General features: G+C 45.1%; 1 protein-coding gene across 7 annotated transcripts in view; it reads left to right on the top strand.

Annotated features, from left to right (window-relative positions):
* The window catches only part of bahcc1b (BAH domain and coiled-coil containing 1b), a 123,159-nt gene extending 109,355 nt beyond the window's left edge, over positions 1–13,804 (top strand). For all 7 annotated transcript variants that reach the window (XM_090217469.1, XM_036960705.2, XM_090217471.1 and 4 more), the window contains 9 exons: positions 658–1,058; positions 1,256–1,330; positions 4,857–4,992; positions 5,117–5,234; positions 5,356–5,654; positions 5,918–6,052; positions 9,001–10,466; positions 10,632–10,868; positions 11,067–13,804. In XM_090217469.1, the coding sequence (XP_090073595.1) occupies positions 658–1,058; positions 1,256–1,330; positions 4,857–4,992; positions 5,117–5,234; positions 5,356–5,654; positions 5,918–6,052; positions 9,001–10,466; positions 10,632–10,868; positions 11,067–11,276 (3,077 nt within the window). In that variant the 3' untranslated portion in view covers positions 11,277–13,804. The remainder of the gene's footprint in view (positions 1–657; positions 1,059–1,255; positions 1,331–4,856; positions 4,993–5,116; positions 5,235–5,355; positions 5,655–5,917; positions 6,053–9,000; positions 10,467–10,631; positions 10,869–11,066) is intronic.
* The last annotated feature ends 567 nt before the right edge of the window (positions 13,805–14,371 follow it).

The raw sequence follows: 14,371 nt of genomic DNA, 5'->3' as shown, positions 1-14,371 counted from the left end.
TGTGTGGTGTCTTCACTGCTTATCTGTCCTGTGTGATAGTTTATGTGATAGTTTGTGTGGTGTCTTCCCTGCTTAGTTTGTGTGGTGTCTTCCCTGCTTATCTGTCCTGTGTGATAGTTTGTGTTGTGTCTTCCCTGCTTATCTGTCCTGTGATAGTTTGTGTGATAGTTTGTGTGGTGTCTTCCCTGCTTATCTGTCCTGTGATAGTTTGTGTGATAGTTTGTGTGGTGTCTTCCCTGCTTATCTGTCCTGTGTGATAGTTTGTGTGGTGTCTTCCCTGCTTAGTTTGTGTGGTGTCTTCCCTGCTTATCTGTGCTGTGTGGTGTCTTCCCTGCTTATCTGTGCTGTGTGATAGTTTGTGTGGTGTCTTCCCTGCTTATCTGTGCTGTGTGGTGTCTTCCCTGCTTATCTGTCCTGTGTGATAGTTTGTGTGGTGTCTTCCCTGCTTATCTGTCCTGTGTGATAGTTTGTGTGGTGTATTCCCTGCTTGTCTGTCCTGTGTGATAGTTTGTTGCCTAAAGGGTAAAGGCCACTGAGTTATTTTACGATATAGCTACTCTACACTGTCACCAGACATAGCCTGAGATTGAGATGGTCGTGCCACAACTGATCTCCAAATAGTTTCTAATGTATTATATTGATCCCTTGATCCCACAGAGGAGGAAGAAGAGAGGCGCTATGACAGCGACGAAGGACTCAATGACGTAAATACAACGATACCATCCTCCAAAGACACGCCAACAAACTCTTCTGTGACTGGCCCAGCCGCTAAGCTCCAAGCCAATCAGAAAGCCAGGAGCAAGGAGGAGAGGCAAGGTGATGATGTGAGCATGCCCAGTGTGGCACTGAGGAGGAGAGGAGCCCCCTGCAGGCCAGGCCCTGCTACTGTAGATGGGAGATGCCCAGAGCTCCAGGAGCCACAAGGGGCTAGGAGAGAACCTGTACCCAGCTGGAGAGTCTCGTTAGTGGGCAACAGCCTCCAGGACAGCAGGGGGGTCCAGGGACCAGTGGCGGAGGCAAAGAGGAAGATCTCGGGACAACAAAACTTTCTGGGAAAGGTGAGGTGGGAGAATGGAAGGACCCGTGGGGGGGAGGGGGGGGGTCTCTAGGTTAATCAAAAATGGCTTCCTCCTCTGTTAAAATCTCCCTGAACTACTTGAGACAGTTAAGATGCACGTGTTACGGTATCTCACTTGCTACATGGTGATCATGATCATTGTCTATAATACTAACCTGTCCTTTGTGGTTTTTCCAGAGGAGGGGCTGCTGGCTAGAGACTGAGACTCAGAGAGAGGACACCACCAGGGGCAAGAGGAGCAGGAAGAAGCAGGTGGGGATGGGGGTCAGAATGGTTATGGTGGAGGAGGGATAGGGGCAACAGGAAAGAGGCAGTGAGGAACAGGAAATGACAGTTGGTGGCGAATCCTGAGTAGAAACAACAGGGAGAGTACAGTAGAAGAGAGAGGTGGCGTGACTAGAGGGCATTCAGCGGCAGTTGGAACAGTGAAGATGTTAGGCAGTTGGAACAGAGCTTATGTTAAGCAGTTGGAACAGTGATGATGTTAGGCAGTTGGAACAGTGAAGATGTTAGGCAGTTGGAACAGTGATGATGTTAGGCAGTTGGAACAGTGAAGAAGTTAGGTAGTTGGAACAGTGAAGAAGTTAGGTAGTTGGAACAGTGATGATGTTAGGCAGTTGGAACAGTGAAGATGTTAGGCAGTTGGAACAGTGATGATGTTAGGCAGTTGGAACAGTGATAATGTTAGGCAGTTGGAACAGAGATGATGTTAAGCAGTTGGAACAGTGAAGAAGTTAGGTAGTTGGAACAGTGATGATGTTAGGCAGTTGGAACAGTGATGATGTTAGGCAGTTGGAACAGTGATGATGTTAGGCAGTTGGAACAGTGATGATGTTAGGCAGTTGGAACAGTGATGATGTTAGGCAGTTGGAACAGTGAAGATGTTGGGCAGTTGGAACAGTGATGATGTTGGGCAGTTGGAACAGTGATGATGTTAGGCAGTTGGAACAGTGATGATGTTAGGCAGTTGGAACAGTGATGATGTTGGGCAGTTGGAACAGTGATGATGTTAGGCAGTTGGAACAGTGATGATGTTAGGCAGTTGGAACAGTGATGATGTTAGGCAGTTGGAACAGTGATGATGTTGGGCAGTTGGAACAGTGATGTTAGGCAGTTGGAACAGTGATGATGTTAGGCAGTTGGAACAGTGATGATGTTAGGCAGTTGGAACAGTGATGATGTTAGGCAGTTGGAACAGTGATGATGTTAGGCAGTTGGAACAGTGATGATGTTAGGCAGTTGGAACAGTGATGATGTTAGGCAGTTGGAACAGTGAAGATGTTAGGCAGTTGGAACAGTGATGATGTTAGGCAGTTGGAACAGTGATGATGTTAGGCAGTTGGAACAGTGAAGATGTTAGGCAGTTGGAACAGAGATGATGTTAAGCAGTTGGAACAGTGAAGAAGTTAGGTAGTTGGAACAGTGATGATGTTAGGCAGTTGGAACAGTGATGATGTTAGGCAGTTGGAACAGTGAAGATGTTAGGTAGTTGGAACAGTGATGATGTTAGGCAGTTGGAACAGTGATGATGTTAGGCAGTTGGAACAGAGATGATTTTAGGCAGTTGAAACAGAGATGATGTTGGAACATCATGCAGTTGGAGGAATGAGAAGAAGCTATATGTAACCTGTCCTTTTTTTAAATGTGCTTTTGGCGAGTTTCCTTGACAGCACACATAAAAGTCTTAAGCTATGGCGTGACCTATTTTACCAAAGGGATTATTAGCTAACTCTGTATGGGTGGATCAGTTTAAAACAACCGTGAATGAGTCAGCTGGTGACATATACAGCCAATGAATAAGACTGATGACGTGTGTGAGTTGCCTTTACTCCAGTCTACTGTGTTCTGTTGAGAACAGCCCTGAGGTGGGTCTCAACACCAGCCTAGTGTGTTCTGGTGAGAACAGCCCTGAGGTGGGTCTCAACACCAGTCTACTGTGTTCTGTTGAGAACAGCCCTGAGGTGGGTCTCAACACCAGCCTAGTGTGTTCTGGTGAGAACAGCCCTGAGGTGGGTCTCAACACCAGTCTACTGTGTTCTGTTGAGAACAGCCCTGAGGTGGGTCTCAACACCAGCCCTGAGGTGGGTCTCAACACCAGTCTACTGTGTTCTGTTGAGAACAGCCCTGAGGTGGGTCTCAACACCAGTCTACTGTGTTCTGTTGAGAACAGCCCTGAGGTGGGTCTCAACACCAGTCTACTGTGTTCTGGTGAGAACAGCCCTGAGGTGGGTCTCAACACCAGCCTAGTGTGTTCTGGTGAGAACAGCCCTGAGGTGGGACTAAACACAAGCCTACTGTGTTCTGTTGAGAACAGCCCTGAGGTGGGTCTCAACACCAGTCTACTGTGTTCTGGTGAGAACAGCCCTGAGGTGGGACTAAACACAAGTCTAATGTGCTCTGGTGAGAACAGCCCTGAGGTGGGACTAAACACCAGCCTAGTGTGTTCTGGTGACAACAGCCCTGAGGCACTGACAGACGCGCACACACGCGCACACACACACATATGTACTAAACAAACACACACACATACTCTTTGGAAACAGGCTGAATTTGAAGCTTCATCATCAGTCGTCATTCATCATTAAGAAACCAGCTCCTCAAACCAGAATAGGACTGTGTGTGTGTGTGTGTCAGTGCGATTAGTACTTTTTGAAGTCTGTTCGATTTTGGTTAAATTATTATTATATAAAGAAAATGTAAACATTCAATGCAATATGCATTATTTGGGTTGAATGATGCAACAAGACAGAATAAAACAATTAATTAAAGTCCCATGAAGGTAGTGACTGCCCATTACAGTTATTAACCATCACTTATTCACATTACTTTACTTTAATAACATATTTCAGTTGTACATTTGTTTTATTTGATGACTTTATTATTTCATTCCAAGTCATCATCTTATCTCTTTAGATCTGCTGCCTATGCTGTCTGACAAAATCACTATTTTAGTAGTTTTCCAAAGTAAATAAGGCATATTTTTATGACTGCTGAATACCATCTATCAATCACTTAGATAATGTATTTTCAGGTAGAGATTCCTCAGGAAGCAACAGCTGCTCTCTATATCAGATCAGATCGCTCATTCTTCTCTCTTCCGTAGCAGGCGTAAAAGAAACACAGACCGGACAAGTAGATACGCAATGGATTATGGTCATTGTAGTTAATTACCACATTTTCTGCACTTAACTATGTAGAATATTGGTCTGTTGGAAACTACAACTCCTTACTACATCGCACAATTCAGGCTGGATCTGATTTATCTCTAGAGACACTGTGCATTGTGCACATTTAGATTAAAAAAATTGGGTGTGTTGAAAGAAAGGGGTAGTTCTGGCAGCAATGTATGGAAAAAAAGATGACATGCTTTTGTTCTAGGCCTGCACTAAAACACCAGATTCATTGATGATCATAATTTGAATTAGTGCTGTGATGGAAAAAAAGCCTGCACACTCTGTAGCTGTCCAGGACCTGGGAGGGTGATCACTGGTTTGGTCCTCCTGAGTGGCGCAGCGTTCTAAGGCAATGCATCTCAGTGCTAGAGGCGTCACTACAGACACCCTGGTTCAAATCCAGGCTGTATCACAACCGGCTGTGATTGGGAGTCCTATAGGGGCGGTGCGCAATTGGCCCATTGTTGTCTGGGTTTGGTGCCGGTGTAGGCCGTCATTGTGAATAAGAATTTGTTCTTAACTGAGTTGCCTAGTTAAATAACGTTTACATTAAAAAAAGGAGTTTAAAGAGATATATATTCTAATGATGTAATTTCCTGTTGCAGGCTAAGGGGCGTGCAGTGAGCCGGCTTCTGGAGAGCTTTGCGGCTGATGAAGGATTCCGATTGGACGAGGAGAGCAGCTTCTCTGAGGGGGAGGAGGAAGACATGGAGCATACACCTCACACACACAGAGAACCAGGTGAGAACACACACACACACACACACACACACACACACACACACACACCACAGTCTCACAGGGTCACATACCAGGCTAAATGTTTATATTTTCTCTCTCTCCTTCTTGCTCTCTCTCTCTGCAGCACTGCTTAACTGTGTGTTGAGCAGGGAGATGCTGGTGGATGGTCTGAAGGTGTTGATATCTAAGGAGGATGAGCTGCTGTATGCTGCCCGACTACACACTCTGGACCTGCCTGACATGTAAGGCACTGACACCTACTGACACCAATTCATATGGCCTGCTTAATCACAGATAGGCATGTTGATACAAAGGATTGGCTGAATGGCTTGTAATACATTTAATACAATCTCCCTGTCCTAGATTCCGTGTAGTGATCGAGGGGGAGAGAGGGAACAGGCCTAGGATCTACTCTCTAGAACAGATATTACAAGAAGCGGTGTTGGACGTGCGGCCACAGACAGAGGCCATCTTGACTGCTGGGACACGTGTGTGTGCCTACTGGAGCGAACGCTCCCGTTGTCTCTACCCTGGAAACGTCCACAGAGGGGTTCTGGGCGAGGAGGAGAAGGGAAGTGTGATGGTGGAGTTTGATGATGGAGACAGAGGAAGGATCTCGCTGCCCAACATACGCCTGCTGCCCAATGGGTACCAGGTACACTGTGAGTATACTGCACACACACACACGCATGCACGCACACACACACACACACACAGATTATACATTCCTGGAGGGTAAAGACATGGTCTGTCAACATTAGATCCAGACTCTGAGAGATTCATTCTCTGTGTCTGTTTTGCCCTACTTCTCTCTCTCTCATGCTCTCTATTTTTTTCGTGTTCTCACTCTTTCTCTCTTGCTTTCTCTCTCTCTCTGTCATTTTCTCATTCACTCTCTCGCTCTTTCTCTCTCTCACTTACTCAGGTGCGGAGCCATCTCCAGCCCTGCTCTCAACTGAACGTTGTGGTCGCAGAAGCTCCACCCAGGACAGTAGAGACAAGCCAACAGAGGGACCAAACAATGAAGAGGCAGAAGGAAGGAGCCAGGAGAGGAGACCAGGTAATGGCTCAGAGCATAATTAGATGGTTTTTCCCTTTGTTTGAGATTGAGGCCAACAGCACCTGAGCAGCACCAGTGAAATAAGCATACTGTAGATACCACCACCAGAGGGGTTGGAAACGGTTCAGGGAACAGAACCGAAAACCAGAAAATAACCACATTTTTGAAGGACAGAAATGGAACCTGGAACAAAAGTGATCCATACTGTAACTGAACCGTTATTTTAAAAGCATGGGAACCGGTTCCAGGCATATTTTCTAGTCCCATAAAAAAAAAACGCATCACATCTCCTGTGCCAAAGCCCTCACTCTGTCACTCAGAAACTTATTCCAGTGTTTGACTGCCTGCCAGCTGAAAATCTTGGCCAGTGTGTGTGTTTAGGCTTCCTGCCCCTCTCCCTCTGAAGCATATGCTACTGTAGCCCCTCCCAGTGGTGTAAAGAACTTAAGTAAAAATACTTGAAGGTACTACTTAAATTGTTTTTGGAGTGTCTGTACTTTACTATTCATATTTTTTGACAACTACTTTTTTCCCACTACATTCCTAAAGAAAATCATGTACTTTTTACTTCATACATTTTCCCTGACATGCTTAGCAGGACTGGAAAGTTGTCCAATTCCCACAATCATCAAGAGAACATCCCTGGTCATCCCTACTGCCTTTGATCTGGCTGACTCACTAAACACATGCTTCGTTTGTAAATGATGTCTGCGTGTTGGAGTGTGCCCCTAGCGATCTGTTTAAAAAAAAAACATGACCATTTTGCTGTCTGGTTTGCTTATTAATATGATCAAATTTAAAATATTTTTGCAATTACATTTACTTTTGATACTAAAGCATATTTAAAACCAAATACTTTTAGACTTTTACTCAAGTAGTATTTTACTGGCTTACTTTCACTTTTACTTGAGTCATTTTCTACTAAGGTACCTTTACTTTTACTCAAGTATGACAATGGGGTACTTTTTCCACCACTGGCCCCTCCCCCTCTGAAGCAGAGGCTACTGTACTGACATTACAATCATTACATGATTCAGAAGATAGGAGAGAGATTTTTCATTAGCTAGAAAAGAATGGATGCTAGTTAAGGATACTAAAGACCATTTGTTAACTACAAAAAGGTAAGAAATGCTTTTAATTCTGGTGCTGCTCTGCACACACATGCTTTTTAGTTAACTAGCTCACAGGACATTCAAAGTTTCCTTCATAGAAGCCGCTCCTCCTAGGTATAATTCTGTGGACGTAATTCAGATAATGCATATCATAACAAGATGCCCAGCGCTTCCAGCCTCCTCCTCCACCCTCACTCACTCTCTCCCCACATGCAAAATGTCAGTCCATCTTGCGCCATAGGCTACACTTGTCTGTCCATCAGGCATGTGAACAATTAGCTTGCCTGCTCTATCCGCACTGATTGGTGAAGTAATTTAATAACCTAAATGTAAAAAACGGTAGATTTCACAGGTTAAGAAAGGGACAGAAAGGAACAATATAAACCGGTACTTTCGTTTGGTTCAAACCAGTTCCGAAGTTTTTATTTTGCTTGTGGGAAAGTGGAACGGAACTAAAAAGATAAAGGCAAACTGCTTCAGAGGCCAACTTACTAGTCAGACCATCTTTAATCATACACTATATATGCAAAAGTATGTGGGCAACCCTTCAAATGAGTGTATTTGGCTATTTCAGCCACACCCGTTGCTGACAGGGGTATAAAATCCATCACACAGCCATGCAATCTCAATGGACAAACATTGGCAGTAGAATGGTCTTACTGAAAAGCTCAGTGACTGTTAACGTGGCACCATCATAGGATGACACCTTTCCAGCAAGTCAGTTCATCAAATTTCTGCCCTGCTAGAACTGCCCTGGTCAACTATATGTGCTGTTATTGTGAAGTGGAAACGTTTAGGAGCAACAATGGCTCAGCTGCGAAGTGGTAAGCCACACAAGCTCACAGAACGGGACCGCCGAGTGCTGAAGCACATGAGCGTATTAATCGTATATCCTCGGTTGCAACACTCACTACCAAGTTCCAAACTGCCTCTGGAAGCAACATCAGCACAATAACTGTTTGCCGGGAGATTAATTTTGGGAGCAGCCGCACACAAGCCTAAAATTACAATGTGCAATGCCAAGCATCGGCTGGAGCGTTGAAAGCTCGCCACCATTGGACTCTGGAGCAGTGGAAAGCGTTCTCTGGAGTGATTAATCACGCTTCACCATCTGGCAGTCTGATGGACAAATTTGGGTTTGGCGGATGCCAGGAGAACGCTACCATAGTGCCAACTCTAAAGTTTGGTGGAGGAGGAATAATGGTCTGGGGGCTGTTTTTCATGGTTTGGGCAAGGCCCCTTAGTTCCAGTGAAGGGAAATCTTAATGCTACATCATACAATGACATTCTAGATGATTCTGTGCTGCCATCTTTGTGGTAACAGTTTGAGGAAGGCCCTTTCCTGTTTCAGTATGACAACACCCCCGTGCACAAAGTAGGGTCCATACAGAAATGGTTTGTTGAGATCGGAGTGGAAGAAATGTACTTCCCTGCACGGAGCCCTGACCTCATCTCCATCGAATACCTTTGGGATTAATTGGAACACCGAATGCGAGCCTAATCGCCCAACAGACCATCAACACACAGCTTCTTCCCTCTCTATGGAATCCCCGTCCACCTGCCTAACGTCATCACTGTTCCAACTGTCACTGATCTGAATGCCCTCCAGTCAAACAGCATTCCCACAACTCAACAGACTAAATGTGACAAGGTGTCTCCAGTTCCACATTAAGGGCTGTAATTTATAGTTACACATAATTTGTTGTCTTTGACTTGGTTTAAAGGAAGGATAGGTACATTCATCATGTTTATAAATCTCTCTTCTTCTTTCTTTCCCTTTATTTCTTTCTGTCTCTCTTTCTCCCCTTTTCTCTCTTACTCTGTTTATTCTTCCAGTTGGACGACCAAAGAAGGTCAAGCCAGAGGCCAATAGTTCAGCCACGACATCGTCAGAGAGAGTAACCGGGGGCAACACTTCCTCGATAAGCTGGCCGGCGAAGAGACTTCCAGCGGACTTCTTCCTGTTTAACGGGACATCCCGTAAAACCCACCGAGTGTGTCGCCAGCGAGACCTGGGGGTGTTCCACCGCCCAGCCACACACCCCCTCACCCCTCCCACACCCCTCAAGTGCATCTTTAGTTCCCCCTTTGAGGTTGACTCTTTCAGTAGCATCGCCAACGGTTACGCTGGAGCCTTCAGAAGCGGAACCCACCGGCCTGTTACCACGGTAACACCCCTGGTGCTAAGTGACTCTGTCGCCATGACAACGGCACCCTCCAACAGGAAGTCGAGTGACAGGTACAGAAAACAGTTCCTGGTGAAGCTGGACCACGAGGGCGTGACCTCGCCCAAAACAAAGAATGGGAAAGCTCTGCTGCGTTTGGGGGGCGGCAGGGGGCACAAGGGTCCATCTGCAGGGGCAGAGAGGGCACCTCTCAGGTACATCCACCCTGCCCTGGTGGTGAAGGAGGGGGCACCTCTCAGGTATATCCACCCTGCCCTGGTGGTGAAAGACAGAAATAAAGGAGAAAGAAGAGGAGAGAGTGGAATGTCCAAGTCTGAGCCGCTCCTGAAAGGGGCGCCAGCCCTCAGAAAGGGGCTCCCCTCGTCTGGATTAGTGGGTCTGGGGGGAGAGTTTGGTACTCTGGACTGCCCCAGTGACTGCCCTAGCTCTTACTCTGAGCTGGATGAAGATGATGATGATGATGGAGATGAAGACGTAGCTCGGAGGAGAGCAGCAGCGGCGGGCGCAGGACGTTTCCTCTCACGTCTCTCTGTTTGCTCCTCGTCCTCTTCCTCTTCCTCCTCTTCTGGCTCCCTCTCTTCTTCCTCCCTCTGTTCTTCCGACTCCTCCTACTCCTCTGACGAAGAAGAATCTTCATCCCTCCTTCTCCGCCGAGCGCTGCTCCAGCAGCAGAAACACAAACACAAACAGAGCTTGACGTCTAACACCTTAACCCCTGACCCCACCACAAAGCCCAACCCAAGCCCCGCCTCAGCAACACCACACTCCTACGTTGCAAAGGCAGCCATGTCTGTCACCGGGGAGTCTAAGGTTAGAGGAAGTGATAGAGGAGAGGACAGGAAGGAGTACACATCAAAGGGGAGGACCAATAGTAGCAGCAGTGCATCCAAAAGCCAAACCAAGAGGAAAGGTGGAACCGTCTCCAACACACACACTCTGTCTCTCAACACACACACTCCGACCCCCAACACACACAACCCGGCCTCCCAGCCCAAACCTCCCAAGGATCACCCAGCAGAAAAGAGGCAGAGGATGTTGTCACCGATCCCCCATCCTAATATGTCCGCCCTCCTGCCGGGTCGCCAGCTGTGGAAGTGGTCTGGAAATCCCACACAGGTCAGAGGATACATGTGGGAGCCTTAATGGTGAACACAATCTGAAGCAGACGTATTGACTTATTGACTGAGGTCTTACTGAACTGAATAACTGAGTAAGGTCTTACCTGTCCTTACCTGAACTCCCTCCTAACCCCCCCCCCCCCCCCCCCCTCTCCCCCTACAGAGGCGTGGTCTGAAGGGTAAGGCCCGTAAGTTGTTCTACAAGGCGATTGTGCGTGGTGGTGAGACGGTGCATGTGGGGGACTGTGCTGTGTTCCTGTCCCCCGGTCGGCCCCAGCTGCCCTACGTGGGGCGGGTGGAGAGCCTCTGGGAGTCCTGGTCCTCCAGCATGGTGGTCAGGGTCAAGTGGTTCTACCATCCCGAGGAGACGAGCCTGGGGAAGAGGCCACATGACGGAAAGGTATGATGGATTATCATTCAGCAACATGATCAACTTTTTGATCAAATGTATCAACCTTTTGATAAAATTTATCAAGGATTGATCAAGAATGTATCTACTTAAATCTATTTGGGGATTAATGAATAGGCTGTTCATTTATCTTTCAGTCTTCTATTTAACTCTGTGTTTAACATCTGTCTCCTTCCCTCCGCTACCCAGCATGCTTTGTACCAGTCGAGCCATGAGGATGAGAACGATGTCCAGACCATCTCCCACCGCTGTCAGGTGCTCAGTCGCACCGATTACGAGCACCTGATTCGCCGACGAAAGCCAGGGGGTGGGGCCCAGGATCTGTTTTACCTGGCAGGGACCTACGAGCCAACCACAGGCCAGCTGGTTAGCGCCGAGGGCGTGGCCATCGTCCCCTAGCAACAACTATGGAGTGTAAACAAAACAAAGCCTTAAAGATGGAAGCCTCATCTCTCCAGGATGAATCCAGCTACTGGTGCTGGTGTCAGTGAAGCATGGTTCTGTCCAAATCTAGAAGAGTTTGGAAATGAGGACCTTCCTTGGTTCTAGTTCCTGCTGGTTCTGGATCTTGGTTCTGGGTCCTATCTGGGTGTGGACGATCCCAACCCAAAAAGGGATAACAGCACTTTGGACCGCAGCACTGAAGTCATCTGATCTAATGATCTAGTGATCTGAAGAGGGACTACAGTACTCTACTGACCTTCTGAAACTGACAGACCGTGTCCTCGCTACGTCTTGTCTCTAAGAGTTGTTTTACTGTCTGTCACAGTCAAAAACTGTCATAGACTGACTCTCTGGCAGTGTGTCAGACTGTCATAGACTGACTCTCAGTCAGTTTGTCAGAGACTCCTGTGACTCTTACTAGGTTGTTGCTGTAAGTGAGAATGTGATGTGTTCACTTCTCAGTCTAGAGACCTGGTTAAATAAGGGTTATATAGAAGACATAAAATAGAGACTGGGAAAGGGAGTGAGAGAGAGAGCGAGAGAGAGAGACTGACTACACTGGTGGCTACACTGCTCTGATGATAAATGAATGACGGCAGGATTGAGAAATCCCAAAAGGACCAAAAACACTGTAGTTCTGAAGTGTGTGTGTGAGAGAGAGTATGTGCTGAGTGGTTGTAATGGATGCATTTGGTCCTTGAACAGCTGAGAGTAAATAGTGCTTTAGTGCATTTGCGAGTGTGTGTTTGCGAGTGTGTGTTTGCGTGTGTGTGCGTGCGTTGTTCTCTCGTCTAGACCTCACCATGGAAACCCTAGATGTCTTTAACACTCAAAAAGTAAACCTACTAAACCTAAATCTATGAATATTCATATATCAATGGATTTACTAACCGCTTTTTCTCTAGACAGAAAACAAGACAAAAAGGAATGATTATTTCTACAGTCAAGCCATACACTTCAATACCTCTCATATCCTTCTATTCAGGTACAGCTGAATGATTTGTCTATTTCTGTGTGTTGTACAGCATTATGTATAAAGACTTTAATATTCAACTGGACATAGTATACATATATAATATACATGAAGAGAGAACTATATTCCTCTTTGTTGCTCTTTACGTTGTTATTTTTTCAATGACTGTTGAATAGTTATTTTGGCTTAGGGGGAGGAGCTTTAAGACTTCTTCTCTTTCTGCACTGAGTACGTTGTGGAGATGGGATGGGGTCCATGAGGGGTAAAGCTGTAAATATGCGACGGGATGGGTTCAAGTCCCATTTTGGGGGTTAGTGTGGATTTAGTGACCGGGGATGTTTTTATAAGAAAAGTGGAAAATGATTTTTTTGTTCACATCATCATTGGTCTGGTTTTGTATATTGTTCTTCTAGGTTTTATTGTCTATAATAATGTTGCTTATTCTCCTGTGGGGGTTTCAAATGTAGATTTCTTTGTTTTTAGAAATACTGGAAAGTTTTTTCTATTCGCTGATCCTTAAAGGTCCAGACTAGAGAGTTCTAGATGTTCTATATCTATATATTCCTAGAGGAAATCTATGTCTATTTATCTGGCCTAAAAAATACTAAACCAAAGCGCATCTATGTTTCGTTTCATCACATTAGAATGCAATATGAAGAAATATAAAAATATGAAAATATTCAATAAAATCTGAATTCGGAGATCCCTGCAATCATATTCAAGTAGCGCACCTGGGTTTCCCTCCAACCTGTTGGCATAGGACATGGCTTAACATTCACCATCATGTTGCCATGGGAACACAGCAACTTTATCTTCCTGCACGTAGCTTGGCTCTTGCACTTGAAGGCTCCATGACAACCATATGGCATCTCATGACTGTGAAGGACAATCAAAGCCAATCAAAAGAGGGGAATGTCTATAAAAAAAAATGATTAAGGATCCAATCAAAATTGTGCTTAATCTTTTCACTTTTCTTCCTGCTTTGCCAAAAATGTGTCTTTCTGTTTTTATTTTTATTTCACCTTCCACCCTTTCCTGCCAGTTATACATGCCTGGGATGACTGTGTTTTCAGTGTTGGGGTTTTCACAAGGAGAACATGAATGCCTTTTCATATGAGACGTACATGAACTGACTTTTTTAAACAACATTGTTGCTGTAACACTATGACGCAAAAGCTTAAAATAAATCTAATGTGAACATCCATGTTATATTACTTTTTGTAGGTCTTTAAACAATATTTTAAAAGCTGTATTTTCTTAAAGAAACACTGGATTCAGTTCTAAACATCACATTGGGTGAAGGGACATCATCTTTGCGCAACCTGTTTTGAGACCAACTGGAAACGACTTACTTTGTAGGTTTGGTATATAGTTTGTGACAATTGTCTCAGTCATTGTTGGAAATATGACTAAAATATTTCCCCTGTGTAAAAAACAAAGTTATTTATCTTAATTTTATTGCCTTTCTGTTGCATTTAATTAATAAAAAAAAATGCTCAAAATGATCAAATCTGTGTTTTTCTTGTCTTTCTTTAGTGGATTAGAAGTAGGTCTACCTGGATTAGAAGTAGGTCTACCTGGATTAGAAGTAGGTCTACCTAGATTAGAAGTAGGTCTACCTGGATTAGAAATAGGTCTACCTGGATTAGAAGTAGGTCTACCTGGATTAGAAGTAGGTCTACCTGAATTAAAAGTAGGTCTACCTGAATTAAAAGTAGGTCTACCTGAATTAAAAGTAGGTCTACCTGGGTTTAGTTTAAAATGTAGAAATCATTCCCAATCCACTGTCAGGTGCAGAAATAAGGAAACAGAGAGAGAAAAAGATTGGGGAAAATCAAACTGAAACTTGTTGAATGAAACAGAGAGATAGAGATATGTTTTGTGTGTGTGTGTGACCCCTATACCATCTCCTGTCTAGTATAGAGTTTCTGGGACAGGGTGTATAGATTTGAAAATGGTATTTGATACTTCCTGAGATACAGTCATACCTTTTATTACATTATTAAAACGACGTGGATTACTGCCCTAACCTGCATAAAGCCTCATATTACTGTAGTCGGCTCATGGCAACATACAC

The sequence above is a fragment of the Oncorhynchus mykiss genome, chromosome 23 (assembly GCF_057628025.1).
Source record: "Oncorhynchus mykiss isolate SJ-2025 chromosome 23, ASM5762802v1, whole genome shotgun sequence".
Classification (NCBI taxonomy): domain Eukaryota; kingdom Metazoa; phylum Chordata; class Actinopteri; order Salmoniformes; family Salmonidae; genus Oncorhynchus; species Oncorhynchus mykiss.
This window is presented reverse-complemented; position numbering and strand designations above follow the sequence as displayed.